Here is a 19,983-nt window from a genome sequence, read left to right as displayed (position 1 = left end):
AGTACAAATGACAAACAATCCACAGGTCCCAGTAGTAAAACATTTACTAGAGCAAGCAGAAAGGAATGCACATCTTAAAGAAACCTTCACAAAGTCACAAAATTCGAAGGATGTATATTTCTTTTCCTTTTATAAACAAGATAGAACAAAAATCATCAAAATCATTTCAGCAAAAGATTTTTCTACCATTGTGGCAAGTTAAAAAAAAAATACAATGAAATAGAAGACACTTTAAAAGCTGTCAGAGTTTTTGTTTAAATTTAGCAACACTTCAGACCTGGAGCAGTCTTGTTTCCAGGATCATCTTTTCCTCTTGAAGGGCAGAGGTTCTGGGTCTGGCAGGCGGCTGCTGCTTCCTGTCTCAGGACTGGATACAAACCTGGCTGGGGAACCTGACCATGGACTCCCGCTTAGAATCAGACATCTCCCTTCCCTGCAAAGTCTAGAAGCACCAAAATGCTTCCCCAAATCTCTAACATAAACACTTCAGTGGGTTGGGTTTGCAGAAAGCCAACTCCTAAAAGGGACTGCCTGGCCACACAGCTAAGAAAAGGAATTTTATTTGTAGATGTTTACAAGGTGACAGTTTAGTAAAAAATATACGCTACATATAATATAAACCTAGAGTGAGTTTTGTGCCCTAGAAGGCCCTTTCTTCCAAGGTATTCCCAACTGACCTTGACAACTCACCCAGAGCCCAAAAGGAAGTTCCCAGCGCTCGCTGCTTCCAAGGACCAAAGCAGCTTGCTAAGAAGACATCTGAAAACTGATCCAGATGAAAGGGTAATGTCTCCAAGCTCCAGCTATCCACTAAGGGCAGGGGGTCCTTATACCGTGGGCCCCAACCCAGCCCTGAGACACCTAGTTACCAAAAATCTTTCTAAAAATAAAATTAAAGACAATTGATTCCACACTTCAGCACATACCCTCTAACTGTCCCATCGACTTTTCTTGCGCTTGGGTGGCTCGGGGACAGCAAAACCGTCAGCTGTCTTATCTGTCTTGCTGTCCATCTTGTCCATCTTGCTGTCCACCTTGGGGTCCACCTTGCTCTCACGACTGCAACCTTCTTTCCTGCTTTCACCGTTCCGACCATCGTTTGCGCCTCGGCTCTCTCCATGTCGGCCTCCACCTCCTCCATGTCTGTTCTCCCCGTGACGGTGACCATCAGCATGACGGCTGCTGCTTTCTGGGTAGCGGTATCCATCTCCATGGCGACCACCATCTCCGTGACGTGGGCTGTCGCCATGCCGATTGCCACTCTCTCCGTGACTGTGGCGGCTGCCACCCCGGTTTTCAGTATATCTCTCTCTCTTCCCGTTGCCTCCCCCAGGCCCTTCTCGGCTGTTATTCCCTGAAGCTGTGTTGTTGACTCCCTGGGCTCCAGTGGAAGGGTAGGTCACTGGAGCACTGCTGAGGTTCCCGGTGTTGCCAAAGCCTGGGATGCCCTTGGCGGCGCTGGCAATGGGGCTGTCTGGACTGTTATGGCCCTGTTGGGCTGAATTAGTTGGAACAGAATTCAAGCTCCCTGCACTAGTCCATCCACTTGCCCCAGCAGCAGAGCTTCCTGCCTTCTGGTTGCTTAAGCTGGCAGCAACAAAGTGACTCTTGTACTGTGACTAAAAGAGAGACAACAGGAGTAGGTAAGATAGCGGGTTCAAGAAAATTGGACAGGTAAGCTTGGCAATAGAAGGTACACAAATTCTATGCTATCCTGGCACGATGATTTGAGCATCCTGATGGCCCCGTTACTCTGTGGTCTCTATGTTCCTCTATTAATGAGAGAGAATAAACCTAGGGATCTAACTGAAACATCACTGAGGGCAGATAAAATGTATAAATTAAGGCTCAGCTGGTTAGCCAGCCAACTGGAGGATTAAGTATAGAAGATGTGTTCAGAATTCATAAGAACTACAGAATCAAACTTGTCTTAGCTGGAAAATGGCAATTACTCTCAATCCGATTACAACAGTCTTAGAGGCAGGCAAACTCTTGGCTGTGGAGGCAGGGAGGGAACACCAGCCCTGCTGCAGCACAACAGTCCTGGGCTTTGGGATGACGGAGGTCAGTGACCAGCAGGAGGAGATTCCCTAGCTTCTACACCTACACCTCTAGGTAAGCTACCACTAAGTTTATACTCAAAACTGAAAGCAGTGAGAAGGCTCTAAATCCAGCATCAAGCATATAAGTCCAGCTATCATCTCAGAAAGACTAGGCCCGTCATCACAGCCCAAGAGTTACCAGTGAAAGCTTGTTTATATGTTTAAATCCAGACCTGGAAAGCTGCTTTCATGGCCGTCAGCCGATCTCCCATGGCTCCTGTGGAGGGCTTGTAGGCCTCATAATTGCTCATTACATTGTTGTTATTTCCTCGGTCCTAAAAAACAAGCATACCCATGAGGACAGAATGGGCCTCAATATACTGGAAACAGAAGTGGGCGCTGCAATGGGAACAGGATATTTTTATATTTTATGGAAAAAGGTACAGTAATAATCATTTTAAAATGTTTTATTTATGACTTTTAACCCAGTGATTCTGTTTTGGGGGAATTAACCCTAATATATTCGAAATGAAGTCAGATAATGCTCAAAGCTGATCATGTGGTACTATTTATGCACACAAACCTGAGATTTATGCTACAAAGAGGCCACAAGGCAGTATAGAACATATGCATGTAGCATATACACGGTTCCACTCTTAAGTCTGAGTCTCCGCTTCAACACTTACTGGAGTATAACTTGGGGTGCCTCAGGTTTATTATCCATACTTGCTGTCACTGGGTGGATGTAAAGATGGACTTAATATACAGGACGGCCTGCAGTGGCTGGCCCTGGCATATAGTAAGTGCTCAACGGTAGCTATCGCTAGCATCTGTGTCCTGTGCATCATTGTTACTGAGACACAGGAGCAGATTCTTCTCAAAGACACCGAGTTAACTGTAACGCTCCAGAAACAGACTGGCAGCTTTCTACTTTGGTTTGGAATCAAAGTTAAGAAAGCCAGTGAGGGGACACTTTTGTTAACTGTTCTGTGAGAAAAGCTAGCTCTCACCTCACTCTGGTGCTATTTCCCACCGAATGTAGGAAGCATTCCTGAGTTTAGTTACAAGATACAGTAGCGTTTACAGAGTGACCCTGTGTTCGTAGCAGCAGGCTCTAGGCCATTGCTGGAGGGCTTGTAACAACAGACTGCTGGGCCCCACCTCCCAGAGTTTCTAACTCACCAGGCCTGGGATAGTGCACAAGTTTGCAGTTTACTGCTGCCGCCAGAGACCACAGTTTGCAAACCACTGCTAATCTAGACTATTTCCTGAGCATGTCTAGTCACCACATACACATGGGTGCTTCTTCAATAGAAGTCACAACATTCCCTTCTAGACAAGGTTCTGAACTCAGAGAGGCTTTCGCAGGTAGATGAAGACAGTCATAACCTCTTCCAGGACTCAGGACCAGCCCTAAGGGCACTACTGTAGTCTGGACTCACCGTGTTCTCTGAGCCTAGGCCAGGCCGCTCCCTGTAGCCTAGGCCACCTCCACCAATGTTCAGCTTTTTGCCTTTGCCTCCTTTAAAGCGGGATTTCCGAAACCAGGCATTCTGTGTTGAACATAATTCAAGGTTAGGCGAGGGAAGAAGAGGCAGCCAGAGAAAGAAGACAACATCAAACAGGAAATTAAGGGGGAGGGAGGAACTTACTGCTTCATGTTTAGCCAACGTTTTTACGGCAACTGTTCATAGGAACAGTTTAGTCCACCAAATTTGTCAGGAGTCTTAGCACCAGGAAGGGAAGTGATCACACAAGCCTCAGATATGAGACACTTACTCTTCTAATTTCCTAGAGGAAAATGAACTGATTTTCTATATCTCAATCTATACATACCACTGGACTATACAAATAATGGAGCTTTTAAGAACTGGTGGGTTCAGAAGTAAAGGAAAAAGGCTATGTAAAGTGAGGCTCATCAGAATTGGCTCTAGGGGCAGACGTCCAGGACTGGTAGCCCCGTAACTGAAAGTTTTATTTACCCATAGCCCAAAGTGTTCCTTGAACTTATCACTAGCAGAACACTACTCATCAGATTTATTCACATTCTCTTCAGAATGCCAACATGACTGGGAGAGGTTAGTCCTTTATCTGACAATCACATGTTACAATCTAAATGAAGTACTTAAGAGGTAGGGCTGGCTTCAGAAAGGCACTGACCAGGGAAGCTGATCACACAGTCTGAGAGCACAGGAAACATGAGGCACAAAAAGGGATGCAGGAAAAAGCCAAAGACAAGATATATCCTGTTTGAAAATGTAGTTTACGACTGGCTCTCTGTACCCAGGAAAGAGAAGGAAACCGTATTCTATTCCTTCCTGCAATGCAGGTCCTTTACTCCCAGAACCCCGAGCATGGACAGCAGTACCACACTGTGAGTACATTATGGATAAGCTATTCTGTGAGCTGGCTTGTAAATCTAAAAAACACAAACTCTTTACTATCAGAATGTTTATACTGAATCCATTTGTAATATGGGGATGACGTGTTCAGATGACTCGAGATTTAGGGGTGCCTGGGTGGCTCAGTCGGTTGAGCGTCTGACTTCGGCTCAGGTCATGACTTCACGGCTCGTGAGTTCGAGCCCCGCGTCGGGCTCTGTGCTGACAGCTCAGAGCCTGGAGCCTGCTTCCGATTCTGGTCTCCCTCTTTCTCTGCCCCTAACCCACTCGCATTCTGTCTCTCTCAAAAATAAATAAACATTAAAAAAAAAAAATTAAAAGATGACTCAAGACTTAATTCAGTAGAACACCCAGCTTTGGATCGGTAATCAAGGTTGTCAAAGGTCTGAGACCTAAGTCTATGTAAAGTAGTTAAATATATCTTTTTCTTAAGACATCACACATTTTTAGCCCCCCCCCCCCCCCCGCCAAGGAGAAGACTGGGAGAAAGAATGGTAAGGGAAATAGTAGCCATCTTTGAGATTAAACTTACAAGTATGCTATGAGGCAAGCAGGCAGAAATTTCAGAGGGACAGATTTTAGCACAAAAAGGAATAGCTTTTCAAACAGATGTTGCTGAAAGGAGAGGATAAGCAGATGGACCAGATGAATTTTAATGTCCTATAATACCGATCTGTCATAAGCACTGTCCCCACCCACGGCCCCAACTTTCCTGTCCTGTTTCTATGTTATCTTCTCAAGCTTGTTGAATTTTTTTCACTTAGTTTTATAACCTGGGGCAAAGTGAAGTGTGCCCAGCCCCTCACCTGCATTGCTAGATCTAGGAGTTCCTTGGAAACATGTTGATTGGCTCCTTCCAAGTTCCGGACAAGGTCACCAGCAAAATTGCTGTCCTTGGGGGTCAGCAAGGTATACGCCACGCCCTTCTCACCCGCTCGTCCTGTGCGGCCAATCCTGTGAGTATGAGTATCAATGTCTCGTGCCACATCATAGTTAATGACGGTCTTAATTGAAGGAATATCCAGACCACGGGCTGAAATAAAAACAACCAAATTCTTTTATTTTTCAGCATGAGTCAGAAAAAACAATGTAATCCAAAATGCTGGCTCTTTAAGAAACCACATTCCTCTACTCTAGGCAAAGTGCATGGTTTGGTGAGCTAATACACAAGCATTTAATTAAAGTTACCCTTCAAGAGCAAATCCCACCATTGTCGATTCTATGATGCCAGGCCATCTAGCCTGAGACAGATGCCTTCTGCCATGGCCTCTCTCTTGCACCAAGAACATATAAAATAACTAAAGCCAGCATCAAGTTGCCTTGAAGCTGAGAAATTATCTCCTTTTGGGGAGAAAACATGAGTTTTTAGGGGCAGCTATTAAACTGAAAACAAGGGGCACCTGGGTGGCTCAGTTGGTTGAGTGTCCAACTTCGGCTCAGGTCATGATCTCACAGTTCACGGGTTTGAGCCCCATGTCGGGCTCTGTGCTGACAGCTTGGAGCCTGCCTCAGATTCTGTGTCTCCCTCTCTCTCTGCCTCTCCCCTGCTTATGCTGTCTCTCTTTCTCATAAACAAATAAGCATTAAAAAGAAAATTGGAAAACAAAAATAAAAAACAAAAAACCGAGAACACAATGCAAGCCAAGAACCATACTTAAAAACCTTTTTGATCTTGAGTGAAGTATGCCCAATTAACATAAGACAGCTGCTACATTCGGACATACAACAAAGGCCTCGCCTATGATTAACTGACTCGACATTTTTTTTTCCCCGAGTGTCTTCCCACTGCAGGGATTCTTTTTTTCAAAGAGAAACATTAAGTGAAAAGTGGTACCCAAAGCTCCAGATTGTGATCACTATGCTCTGAACCGCCTGTTCCATTTGGTGTGGCCAGCCAGGCCAGCAGAATGCCATCTCTCGGCCTGTTCAGAACATAGAAACGTAAGGTCACTGGGGGAAGTCATACTCTACCTGCAACATCTGTGGCCACCAGGACTGGGATGTCCTTTTTCTTAAAGTCTGAAATGACTTTGTTTCTTTCACTCTGATCCATGTCCCCATGAAGCAGCCCAAGATTATGACCCTCCTGCTTAAGGTTATTGGCTAGCTCTTCAGCATTGGCTTTTTTAGTAACAAACAGGAGGACACTTCCTGAAGAGGTAAATTCCACCAGACGCCGGGTAAGCCAGTTCCATTTACTAGGCCCAGAGTGAAGAATCTCCACTATCTGTGTCACATCTTCATTTGCCTGAAAAAGAGGAAACAGATGACTGTGACGTCTGCGCCAAGGGGCACCTGAACAAGGAGCAGACGGCACACGTTCCACCTGCATCTAGAAGAACCCTGAACAGTCCCTCTTCTCCTTGGGCCTTCCTTCAGCAAGTCAAGTACAGCTCAAAACCTGCATTCCTTCTCAAATTGCTGTGCTCTCCATCTCCCTTGATTTGTACATACACCTAAGTCGTAAGCCCAAGTACTTCGCAAGACCTCTTTATAGGTCTGTTCAGATTATCCCTAATCAATTAAGCTCCTTTTCTGTCCTTCCCACTCACTGCTCCTAGTACAATTCATACACGCACATAGAAGGCACTAAAAAACAAAATGCAGACAGGGGTGCCTGGGTGGCTCAGTTGGTTAAGTGTCTGACTTTAGTGCAGGTCATGATTTCATGGTCAGTGAGTTCGAGCCCCTAATTTTAGATGTAAATTTTTAAAAATTAAATTAAATTAAAAAAAAAGAATCAAAACGCAATATATTGTTTTGGCAATGCTGATAGAAATGTTAACCTTAAAAATAAAACTTCCAGGGGCGCCTGGGTGGCTCAGTCGGTTAAGCGTCCGACTTCGGCTCAGATCATGATCTCACAGCTCGTGAGTTCCAGCCCCGCATCAGGCTCTGTGCTGACAGCTCAGAGCCCAGAGCCTGCTTCAGATCCTGTGTCTCCCTCTCTCTCTGCTCCTCCCCGCCCCCCCCTCCCCGAACTTGCACTCTGTCTTTGTCTCTCAAGAATGAATAAACGTTAAAAAAAATTTTTAAAAGAAAAAAAGTGGGCAGTGTCAAAACACTAACTGTACAGAACTTAAGGAATTCAAACAACTTAAGGAATTCTCTAGGCAACTTTAATTCCAGATCACAATTCAGAGATCTCCCACACAGGACGTATGCACAGGTAAGAAAAATGCCACGAGCTCGTTTTCACCAGGGCTTTCAAGTCTCACCCACTCCATGCTGTGCAGTGAGCCTGCTACTCCTATAAGCATTCAAAATGTCAGTTCCATCCTAACTGACTAGTAGTCTTCCAGGCAAAGCCTTTTTTTTCCCCCTAAAAGTTTTTAACTTTTATTATGGAAAATTTTAAACGTTCAAAAAAAAAAAAAAAAAAAAAAAAAAAACCCGAAATGAACGTAATCACCTTCCATGTACCCATCACCCAGCTTCAATAATTATCCCTATTTTGACAATTTAGTTGTCTCCTCTATCCTCCTACCTTGTGTTTTTTAAAACAAATCTGAATCGTGTTGCCTCATTTGTAAATACATAATAACATAATTTTCCTCTCAACAGGGAGAAATTAATTCTATTTTCTTCATAATTTGAGAAATAACCCACTGGGGTCCCATCTGGCCCTGCTTATTAGGGTTACCTCGCCAATGTCTCCCTGCACCACACGAATAGGGTCGATCAGGATGTCTCTGGCCAGTTTTTCAATCTTTTTCCGAAAAGTTGCACTGAATAAGAGGGCTAAAAGGTAGAGTAAATTCTGTTACATAAACAGTATGACTTCTTTTTTGAATATCCACTAAGCCTCCTACTAACATTCAGAATTATTCAGCTTATAAAATAAACCCACCTGAACTTTAAACTTAGTTTCAAAACTGATTTACTAAGGAAAAAACATTTTCCTTTTTCTATTTTTATACATTTTCAGGTAAGACAGGGACTGTCCGCATGGTTCAAAGAGGCTCCTGATTGGGGCGCCTGGGTGGCGCAGTCGGTTAAGCGTCCGACTTCAGCTCAGGTCACGATCTCGCGGTCCGTGAGTTCGAGCTCTGGGCTGGGCTCGTCGGGCTCTGGGCTGACTGCTCAGAGCCTGGAGCCTGCTTCTGATTCTGTGTCTCCCCCTCTCTCTGCCCCTCCCCCGTTCATGCTCTGTGTCTCTCTGTCTCAAAAATAAATAAACGTTAAAAAAATTAAAAAAAAAAAACAAAAAAACAAAAAAAAAACCCAAAGAGGCTCCTGACTTCAAATCAGCAGATCTGCACTGTGCTTTGCCTCTACATGCTGATAACATCGTGTAACTTGGGACAAGTCACTTAATCCTCAGCCTGGGGTTATCCTCCGCAAAAACAAGTGAGTTACATCTGATGATCTCTAAAGTCCTGTCAAGTTCAGACAGACAATTTTTATGTCCTCCTCTATGGTTCTCACCAGGACACACATGATCATTTTTGCTGCCATACTGTGAGTGCTTATAAAATACTTAATTGTTTATTCTGAATATAAATGTGACTTAATAAAACTGCTTCATACATACTCTGTCTGTCAGGACGGACATGACTTGCTATGGATCGCACCTGGTACTCTGGAAGCAGAATAAAATAACATTAGAAGTCTGTACTATAGTTTGGGATGCTTGGGAAAAAGTCATTATAGTAAAAATCTTCCTATGAGAAGTTATAACTATTAAGGAAAATTTGAAACTCCTAGACCTATCATTTAGTATGAAACCCAGAAACACTTTCCCTCCTCCCAGCTGGGCTGGGCCCAGCAGTGTTCCAATCAGTAAAGATGGGTTATTCAGAATTTCACACATCTGGCTTAGTTAGTCAGGGAGGACAGGAAAGCAAAGGGCCTTCAATGATACGACATCCACCTACCTAAGAACACAGAACTTGACCTCTATGATTAAAGGCATATGAATAAAAATATAGAGAAAATATTCCTCCTATATACAAAGGCACTTCCAAATATCTGTAACCCAGCCAAGCCTAATGTGTACTTCCTGAGAGAACTCCTAAAAATAGCTAACCATCTAATCCTGTACAAGAGTATTTTTAGCTTCTCTCATACAGAAAGAAAAAAAGTCTAGAAAGACAAGGAAAAAGCAAGTATCATGAGGATGGGAGCAGAAGAAACTGGTATTAAAGGCATACCAAATCCCATGTCAAACATGCGATCTGCTTCATCAAACACAAGGTAAGAGACCCTTTGAAGATTGGTAGCTTTCTTCTTCACGTGATCAATCAGCCGACCCTGTAAGATTCACAAAATGTATAGGGAGTATAATTAAAGGCATTTACAAGAACTTTCTATAATTGTGTTCCTGGCAAAAGTGCTAATAATCCAGTTGTAGACTGTAAGACGCTGGGTCTGACAGCCTTGGACTTCATGCACTACAGAGCACAAAAGAACAGAAAAATTAAAAACCTAATTAAACCTAATTGTGAGAAAATGGCCAGAACTATTTTGTGAGGTATTTTAAAATGACCTAATTTAAAACCTTATTGATGGGGTTTAATGTTTAGACTATACTCTTCTAGGCAATTCTGACTATATTCCAAATATCTTTCTGATTCTTGATGCTCTCAGTAACCACAGACCCATTTTCCAAGAGAGCATTAAAAAAAAACCAAAACACAAAAACCGATTTAAAACAAAGGAGAATTTACACCTATTAATCTTAATAGACTGCTAATCTAGTCAACCAATCAAAATTAAACCAAAGTCACAGGGTGAGTATTCTTCACCCTGCTATATCACATTTTAGGGGGCATGCCATTCAATAACCAATCCTTTTTCCATACCATTCCGTAAGTGGCCGAGGAGCCATTTAAACCTAAGACATACTTACTGGGGTACACACAACAATCTCTGCCCCTTCCTGAAGAGCCTTGGCTTGCTCCCACATGCTCCCTCCTCCATACACGGCCACTGATCGAAGATTATACGCTTTCCCAAACCGCTTACATTCTGCATGGATCTGCAAAGTTGTGGACACGATGACATGAACAAACCATGACACTGACAAGTACCTGTTACTACACAAAAGTGAGTTCTGAAAGTAAATGAACCATTATCACGTACATCCCAACAGACTGTCTACAATCTGGATTATTCATTTTTTTAACTTTTTGCCATTATAATTATAATCCATTCTACCCAAACAAAATGAATTAACCCAGGAGGAAAACACAAACAATTCCCATGTATTTTTTCTCTTAAAACAGTGTTTTTTAGGGAAAAGTATGTACTTCATTATGTAGAAAATACATAACAGTACTTTCCAAAAGTTTCCTGGTAGCACAACAACATGAATGTACTTAATGCCACTGAACCATACACTTAAAAAATGATCAAAATTATAAAATGTTATGTTCATTTCACCATATTTTTGAAAAAAGTTTCCCGGGGCACCTGGGTGGCTCAGTCGGTTAAGTGTCTGACTTTGGCTCAGGTCATGATCTCATGGTTTGTGAGTTCAAGCCCCATGTCAGGCTATATGCTAATAGCAGATCCTCTGTGCCCCACCCCCTCGCTCACTCTCTCTCTCTAAAATAAACATATTTTTGAAATAAATAAATAATTAAAAAATGAAAAAAGTTTCCCAGTTAATCCTATCCAACTGACTGGCTAGTCCCACATTAGTTCACATACGAAAGGGAGCATTCTACACCAAGTACATACCTGCTGGCAAAGCTCCCTAGTAGGACACACGATCACTGCAATCGGTCCATCACCTGGTTCCAGTTCCTTCTGGTCCATTATATGAATCAACATCGGCCAGATAAAGGCGGCCGTTTTTCCACTGCCTGTTTTGGCAATACCAATCATGTCTCTACCACTTAACGCCACAGGCACGCCCTAGAGAAAAAATAAAATATATCCACCCTAAACTTTAAAATTTTAAAGATGTACTGAAGGAAATCTTGGGGAAATCAATGACATTCATTTCCAAAGGAACAAGAAATAACCTGATGGGTTATGCACACTGTCTATAAATTAACAAGAAATACCTAGCATTTCCATAAAATTCCTGATTTATAGGAAATAATATTATCATTCTCTTCACGTGGATCAGCCACCATTTACAAAATATGAATGACTGTATTTAGCCTGAGATACAGAAATGAAAAACTGCAATTCATAGTGTAAGTGAATTGCTAAAATTAAAAAATAAAATTTCCCCATGAGAAGGTAGACTATCTCACTCATCCAGAAAATTCTCATATTCTGTATAGGAATGAATAAATCCAACATATAAATGGAAAACAAGTTATTACTTCCAGTTACAGAAGTGAGAATTTTCATATCAGAGACAAAGGATTCCTAGTCACTGACAGTGCTATTATTTGTCTACACACAAATCTTTTTTGTTATGTTTAGGCTAATGAATTGTTTTCTTCAGGTTGTATCTTTAAGACATTTATTAGATACAAAAGAATATTTCCCAGCCCTATTAGCAACATCTTAGAATGGTAAATAATTCACTTCTGCTCTTTAATTTTTAAAGATTTCAAAAATATTCTTGGATTTCATGTATGTTCTTCCCCCACCCCCCCCTTAATTAAAGCAAAAGGACTAAGCCAAAGAGGAAATATTTAGACCACTTCTTTCCACGTCAATATAATTCTGGATCAAATGCTGTTTTACTGTTCTGCATTGTTTGTAGAATAAGTATGGTCACTGGATATGATTCTACCTTGTTTTTCTTTCATTATGTTTTACTTACCTGGCACTGTATTGGAGTGGGCTGTGTGTACTCAGATTTCCGAATCTGGTGCATAAGTTGTTCATCAAACCCAAAATGAGCAAAACTACTTCCTGGTCTAGGAGGTGCAGCACCAGAGACCTAGAGATAAAGACAACTCCCAGGAATGACTCATACTTCAAAATAAGCAGCATCGGAAGTTCAATGGTGTTTACCTGTATCTTATACTTAGCTTGAGTATAAAACAGGGAAAATACAAGTCTGTGGCCAAACACATACACTGTTTGAAAAGGCAGAACTCAAATAATAACAGATCTAAAACCTCACATAAAAAACTCCATGTTAAATATTCCTGAGATAATTGTCATATGATTTAAAATGATTAAGTGCCCCATTTGCAATGACATGGATGGAGCTAAAGTGTATTATGCTATACAAAATAAGTCAGAGAAAGACAAATACCATTATGATTTCACTCACAGGTGGAATTTAAGAAAGAAAACAGATGAAAATAGGGGGAGGGAAGGAAGAGTAAGATAAACAGAGAAGGGAGACAAACCATAAGAGATTCTTCACTATGGAGAACAAACTGAGGGTTGCTGGAGAAGAGGTGGGGGACAGGGAGGATGGGCTAAATGGGTGATGTGCATTAAGGTGGGCACTTGTTGGGATGAGCAGTGGGTGTTATATGTAAGTGATGAATCACTAAATTCTACTCCTGAAACCAATATTACACTACAGGTTAACTAACTTGAATCTACATAAAATCTTGGAAGGAAAAAAACAAAACAGATAAACTGGGAAAGATTTGAAAAAATTTTTAAAATGATTAAGAGCCTAGAAAGCTCTTAAATCAAGATTTCCTTATAAGAAATAAAAAATATTGCTCAATGATTGGAAAAAGACATGAGTATTTTTTGCCATTTTGCAGTAACTTAACCAGATGGTAGAAAAAAATTAAAATTTACTCTTCAAATAAAAAGGGCAAATGAGCTCCAAATAAGACATGTCTATACCCACTGGATACAATCTATTGTTTCCAGTTTTAGTTCTGCCTGAAGAATCAAGTATCCTACTTAATGATGGTCCACAGCCACAGTAAAACATTGTTCAAACTACTCAGGTGAAGAATGGGGTTTATAGCCTCCTTTTTGACTCTAACAGTAGTAGCCTTGCAATGCTTCTCATACTGATATATCTAATCAGTATTTCACTTAAAGGGCTTTTTTGAGGGGGAGGAGTGGGGGGTGGTTAGCCTTGGAAAATAGACAATACGTGCATATGCATGCATCCTCTCTGGGAAAACAGAAGTTCAAATGTCACATAGAAACTGGTAAGGCAGATACAGGCCAGAAAGCTGTCCGCACTAGAGTAGATATTACTGTATCATCTGTGTGTTTCACTTAACTAACATCCAGCAGTGCCTAAACAATGAGGTCAATGTGCAACCCAAAGCTTTTTGGCAATTTAAAACTATTATCCTGAAATGAGTGCATATTCTAAGGTGTTAATTTCCTCTTCTAATTATTTTAAACATATGCTACATATTAATTTGAGTATACCTTAATTTAAAAATATCCTAGGATTCCACATATTGTTTGCATCTATTAATCTTGTCTCCTCTTCCTGAAGTTGGGACCTATATTCTTCATTTCTAGCCCACCCAACACAGTTCCTAGCACACTGTACTCGCTGCAGAATTACTTACTGATTTTAAGGTCACAATGACTTACTATTTCAATACAACATACAAAATTGAATACATATTCATGTGTGTTGCATTAAAGATATAACAATTCTATCCCAAAATAGGTGGAAGACTAAAACAATAAAATCAAGACACAGGAGCCTTGCTATCAAAGATAATCCAAGGACCATTAGAAAAGAAGGTTATTTTAGTTTGGATAAGCAATAATAGTAACTGTCAACTAATTAATATAAGAATATTTAGCACCATGGTTGACTTACCCGAAGATTGAGCTTATGACGGAGATCTATTAGCTGCTGAGGGGTGAGGTTGGTTATCTCTTCATGTTCATTGTAAAAATTTTTTTCAAATGGTGGATAGTCAATCTGCAGGTCCAATTATTCAAAGTTAGTCTAGAATTCAAGAGTCAATCCTGTAAGTTTGATTTTAATGCAAAATAACCTTTTACACATATTACACAAGTAAAGCCTTAACCAGCTAGTGAGGACAAAAGAATTCACTTATTCATGACACACATCCCAAATGTACAGCCAGTATCTTTTCCTGTATTCATTTTCTATATAAACACCAACCTACTTCCTTTTTTTTTTTTAATTTTTTTTTAGCATTTATTTAATTTTGAGAGAGAGAGAGAGACAGAGCATGAATGGGGGAGGGTCAGAGAGAGGGAGACACAGAATCTGAAACAGGCTCCAAGCTCTGAGCTGTCAGCACGGAGCCCAACGCAGGGCTCGAACCCACGGACCGCGAGATCATGACCTGAGCCGAAGTTGGCCGCTTAACCAACTGAGCCACCCAGGTGCCCCACCAACCTACTTCCTAAAGACACTCTTAAAGGATACCTCAGATCTGAACAACCGTGATGCAGACTAAGGAATCTACAACGCCAAAGGCCTCAGAAGACAAGTATTTTAAAGACATTCCACCCTATAACATTTAAATACATGTTTTGGAATAAGCTGTTCACACAGCTCTGGCATTTTTAAAAAACTTTTTTTTAATGTTTATTTATTTTTGAGAGAGAGAGAGAGAACAGGGGAGGAGCAGAGAGATAGGGAGACAGAATCAGAAGTGAGCCCCAGGCTCCGAGCTGTTAGCACAGAGCCCAAGGCAGAGCTCGAACTCACAAGCTGGGAGATCATGACCTGAGCCAAAGTCGGACGCTTAACCAACTGAGCCACCCAGGTGCCTCTCATAGCTCTAGCATTTAGAAACATTTCTAATATTTCCTCTGAGGAGAGCTCTGGCTTTAGAGGGAGTTCTACTCTTTTTAAAACCTGAAACTCTTTATGTAACTTTTAAAAACTGTATGGCTAAGTATTTCTTATTCTAAAGAGGGAAGAAGTCATTCCTGACACTCTTTTCATAACTTATTGTACCAGGACTATAAAAAGAGGCATATCAGGGGTGCCTGGGTGGCTCAGTTAGTTAAGCACCTGACTTCGGCTCAGGTCATGATCTCACAGTTAGTGGGTTCAAGCCCCGCGTCAGGCTCTGTGCTGACAGCTCGGAGCCTGGAGCCTGCTTCGGATTCTGTGTCTCCCTCTCTGTCTCTGACTCTCCCCGCTCACACTGTTTCTCTCTCCCATAAATAATAAACATTAAAAAAAAAAAAAAAAAAAAAGGCATATCACCACTTACACATTTGGCTGATTCTCTTTAACCACATAAGAGATCTACAATAAAATGACATTAACTGTGGGTGCAACCTAAAGTTTAATTATATTTCTATGGTATGATCAACAAAAAAAGTAAGCATTGTTTTAAAAGTTCCCCTTGGGGCGCCTGGGTGGCGCAGTCGGTTAAGCGTCCGACTTCAGCCAGGTCACGATCTCGCGGTCCGTGAGTTCGAGCCCCGCGTCAGGCTCTGGGCTGATGGCTCGGAGCCTGGAGCCTGTTTCCGATTCTGTGTCTCCCTCTCTCTCTGCCCCTCCCCCGTTCATGCTCTGTCTCTCTCTGTCCCAAAAATAAATAAAAAACGTTGAAAAAAAAAAAAAATTAAAAAATAAAAAAAAATTAAAAAAAAAAAAGTTCCCCTTTAGCACTACTGTTGCACTAAGCTGTAACAGGATGTTCTTCAGTTCTCTTTATCAGAATGAAAGCTCCATAAGGGCAAGAATTCTTGTTCACAAATTTTACATACAAATATGTAATTTTTTGCATATGGGTATGAAATAGAGTCATAAATATACAAATAAATACTTAATGTGAATGTGAACAAAGCTACTTATAGGCAGAAGGGTTATCCTTTTCCTTACTGCTGGTCTCTCTGGGCAGACTGCCCACACTACATGTGAACAACTGTGGGCCACCCTAGCATGATGATGAGATTTGAGAGCTTCACCAAGGATCTCAAGTATTTTATGAGATGATTATTTCAAGTACTTATGTGTTTTTCCTTATTAGGCCATCATCCTTTGTCATAGATGCTTCCTCTCACATCAGTCTCACATACTTAGTTTCATCTGCCACATGTAAAATACCAAGGCATTATTTGGTAGCATCTGTGCAAAAGGAAACATTTCAAAAACTGAATATAATCCATAGTCTAGACCAGTCGTTTTCAAACTTTTTTGTCTCAGATGCCCTAAAAAACATGAACTTTTGCCTGTGTGGGTTTCATGCATTGACATTTACCATATTAAAACTAAAACTGAGAAATGTCTTTAAGATTTACTCATTTGAAAATAATACACTCGTTATACTCTAACATAAAAGCCTTAATTTTTAAAAAGTCATAACCTTGTTTTACATTTTTACAAATCTTTTTTAAAGTTTTACTTAAGTGATCTTAATCTCTTCACCCACTGTGGCGCTCAAACTCACAACCCCAAGATCAAGAGTTGGATGCTCTACCGACCAAGCCAGCAAGGTGCCCCTTTTTTACAAATCTTTTTACAAGTCTAACTTAAAAGAAATTGGTTCCTACTATATTTAGATTGTTGCAACATATTGCTTTGATTGAAACCTATGAAGAAAATCTGGCCTCACAAACATGTAATTGGAAAGGGAAGAGAGTATTTAATAGTCTTTTCAAATTATTGTGGATTTTTACTCTTCTTTGATAGTATACTAAGACTTGATCAGTGGTCACTTTTTTTTTTTTTTTTTTACAATGTTTATTTATTTTGAGAGAGAGAGAACAAGCAGGGGAGAGGCACAGAGAGAGGGAGAGAGAATCACAAGCAGGCTCCATGCTCAGCTTGAGGAGCCCGACGTGGGGCTTGATCTCACTACTGACAGATCATGACCTGAGCTGATACCAAGAGTCAGATGCTTAAGTGAGCCACCCAGGCACCCCTGAAAATTCTTTTGGACTTTGTGGACTCCCTGAATAGATCCTTCTAGGAGTCCTTGAACCACAATGTGAGAACCACTGTCCTAGACCTAGACTCACTAAGGCATGCAAGGTCTAGTCTGATATTTAACCTGAATGAAACACAGATTTTTTTCAAGTGGATATACCAATATCCTCATTCTCTTTTCCTGACTTAAGGAAACTAAAATTCCTAGTTCCACTTTGAAGCAACAGTCTCTCATCTGCTCCAGATCTGAGAGAAACAAGACTTACGGCAATTAAAAAAACATCTGTGTTTTTTCACAGATGTTGTTTCAACATCATCATTTTGAAAGGTAGATGATGATCTGGAAAACAAGTACAAAAAACTGCTTTAAAAAATTCTTAGCCTAAAATCAAACGGGAGCAAGAGATTCAGCTAAACCTTGAACAACAACATAGGCTATAAAGCCTGAACCACTCAATCACTTTCAGACTCAACTACACAGCAGACATGAGAAGATCCCAAAGAACACATATTTTCGTGACATAAGGAGTATGAATCAGGATTACTCAAATATTGCAAAAACCTAGCATTAAAGCTGAAGAGAACTATCAGCTTTTGAAATGAGAATCAAATTTAGCAGGAAACACCATACCTCTGAATGATCAATGGGAGGAAGAGGATCAATGATTTTCTTGGAAGGTGCAATTGGATTTCCATCACTATCATATTCCAAATTATCTTCTTCTTCCTCCTGAACCACACCAGCAGTTGGGTTCTCTGCCATGTACCGAAAATAAGCTTCCTGCAGGAAAGCACAAGAACATAATCATATTCAAATACAACTAAGAACATTTCTGCTCCTGTAATTGGTGCACACAGTGTACCAGATGACTGCACAGTTTAATACCTACCAAGTAAGGCAAGACTTTAACTAGCAATGATTCCTTTAACAACAGCAGTATTCATAGGGACAATCAGAAAAAACGAATGAGACAGTTAGTACTACACAATGATTTAACAAGAAGCTTTACAAATCTGTCTGTCCCACAGTCTTCCTGGGGTGGGGTGTCTACCTATCCTGTCCAGAGCTGTGGAACACATGCTATGGATTTACCATCCAAGTTTGGAAGTTGACACTGATTAGAAGGGTCACAAACCTGGAAAGGGCTACTGCTCATTCTGTTTCCCTTCTCACCATCCCACAACTGGACATTGGTGGAAAAATACTAAAGGCCACTCATTAAATTAATGTTCCATCTTGAAATACAAAAATCACAAACAGACCCTTAGAAAGAGGTAGAGGTTAGATGTTGCTAGAGGCCATCGGTAGATCCCATATTACTTCTTGATTCAGCAGTATAAACATTAATTTTGAAAAAAAAAAATCAAGCTGAATAAAGCTCATGATTTGTTTTTGATGTCCTAGTTGATCAAAAGTTCCATCTTCAACATGGGGGAAAGCCATGTGAATTTTTCTATTACCAACTAGTCATACATGTAGAAAAGGAGCAAGGAATGGCCATTTCAGTGAAGGCAAGCTCTAGCTTGTCCCCAGTATAGACTTTGTGGGGTAAAAATAAAAGATAGAAATACTGCATAGGAACTCACTTGGTCATCTTCCTCTTCAATGTCATCTCGAATACCCCTGGAAAAACAAGCGGAGAAACAAACTTCCCTGCAAATGTTCCACATACCCAGCTCCATACTTATAGCAGATTAGTGTTGAATTCCATACAGTAGCACAGGAACACTCAACACTAACAATAACAAAGCAACAATAAGCACACTGTAAACTATCCATCCATCATACATGTGTGGCTTCACTCTAGAAGCTGCAGTTTGCATGGGATGATATGTTACTCCTAGAAACATCAATTACTAACGAGGATAAGGAGTAAAAACTTTTGAAGATAGATACCCAAGGATCCTAGCCTTGTCAACCCCATACGACAAACACAATACAGTTGTAAAACGCATTTTAAAAAGCAAACTGCATTTTATAAAAAGACAAAAAAATAAATAAATAAATAACCCTGGCATACACTAAAAAGAATATCACAATTTTAATTTCCCCAGAGTTTCTAAGTCTGGAGTGACTGGATTCAGCCAAAGTCCTTGGGGACAAAGAAAAACTATCTTAACTCTTTTGTAACTTTGGTACTAAAACTCCTAAGCAGTTCCCATGGAGAAGGGGGGCCATCGCCACTTGCAGCGCCTGTGAGGAGCTACAGAAAGTACGGCTGCTAAGTTCCCACAACCATGTCTTTCTAATCAGACTTTCTGCCTGACCTAGAGCACTTGCTGTTCTCAAGGCAGGCAACATCACCAGTGCAGGGCAGCCGGGAGAGGGTACAACACACGGTAAGCACCAAAGAGAGGGCCGAACCTCCATATGGCACAGGAACCTTGGGGGGGGGGGGGCACCTGAGGCACTGACTGCCACACAGGAGGAAATCCAACCACGCCTACCTGTGCCTGGTAGCAAAAGCCTTAAGAGGGGTGTATTCAGAAAGGGAAAGAGGAGAATTCTCTTTCCCAGAAAATAAAGTATTTCAAGTTCTGATTAGATGCTAAAGCATGATATCACTCAAGTAAACCAAGTTAATCATTTGTTAATAACACACTTTTTTATGATAATCACCATTACTCCTCATAAGCAATCATACAGACATTAACCTACTTTATATTAATAATGGGACAAAACTCAGAACAATGAGCCCAAACTTTAGTTAATTGTACTCTCTTAATTCCTACTGTAACTCACTCTTGTATCTACTAAAAAACTATTTACAATTAAACACCAAATACTATTCTACTAAAAAGAATGCTTATTATTGCA

The 19,983-nt window shown here is 40.8% G+C and overlaps 1 protein-coding gene across 3 annotated transcripts in view; it reads right to left on the bottom strand.

Moving 5' to 3' along the window:
• Positions 1 to 26: 26 nt before the first annotated feature.
• DDX42 (DEAD-box helicase 42) overlaps positions 27 to 19,983 on the bottom strand; it is a 41,417-nt gene continuing 21,460 nt past the window's right edge. For 2 of the 3 annotated variants that reach the window (XM_042966915.1, XM_007088263.3), the window contains exons 5-18: positions 18,753 to 18,789; positions 17,797 to 17,946; positions 14,121 to 14,225; positions 12,174 to 12,293; positions 11,129 to 11,305; positions 10,296 to 10,424; positions 9,598 to 9,697; positions 8,979 to 9,026; positions 8,088 to 8,185; positions 6,416 to 6,692; positions 5,251 to 5,477; positions 3,485 to 3,595; positions 2,276 to 2,377; positions 27 to 1,619 (exon numbers count right to left, since the gene is read on the bottom strand). In XM_042966915.1, coding sequence (XP_042822849.1) covers positions 930 to 1,619; positions 2,276 to 2,377; positions 3,485 to 3,595; positions 5,251 to 5,477; positions 6,416 to 6,692; positions 8,088 to 8,185; positions 8,979 to 9,026; positions 9,598 to 9,697; positions 10,296 to 10,424; positions 11,129 to 11,305; positions 12,174 to 12,293; positions 14,121 to 14,225; positions 17,797 to 17,946; positions 18,753 to 18,789 — 2,371 coding nt within the window. In that variant the 3' untranslated portion in view covers positions 27 to 929. The remainder of the gene's footprint in view (positions 1,620 to 2,275; positions 2,378 to 3,484; positions 3,596 to 5,250; positions 5,478 to 6,415; positions 6,693 to 8,087; positions 8,186 to 8,978; positions 9,027 to 9,597; positions 9,698 to 10,295; positions 10,425 to 11,128; positions 11,306 to 12,173; positions 12,294 to 14,120; positions 14,226 to 17,796; positions 17,947 to 18,752; positions 18,790 to 19,983) is intronic. The other variant, XM_015540265.2, reaches the window with a different exon arrangement.

Source organism: Panthera tigris, chromosome E1, assembly GCF_018350195.1.
Source record: "Panthera tigris isolate Pti1 chromosome E1, P.tigris_Pti1_mat1.1, whole genome shotgun sequence".
NCBI lineage: Eukaryota > Metazoa > Chordata > Mammalia > Carnivora > Felidae > Panthera > Panthera tigris.
Note: the sequence above shows the minus strand (reverse complement) of the source record. Positions and strands in the feature narration are given on the sequence as shown.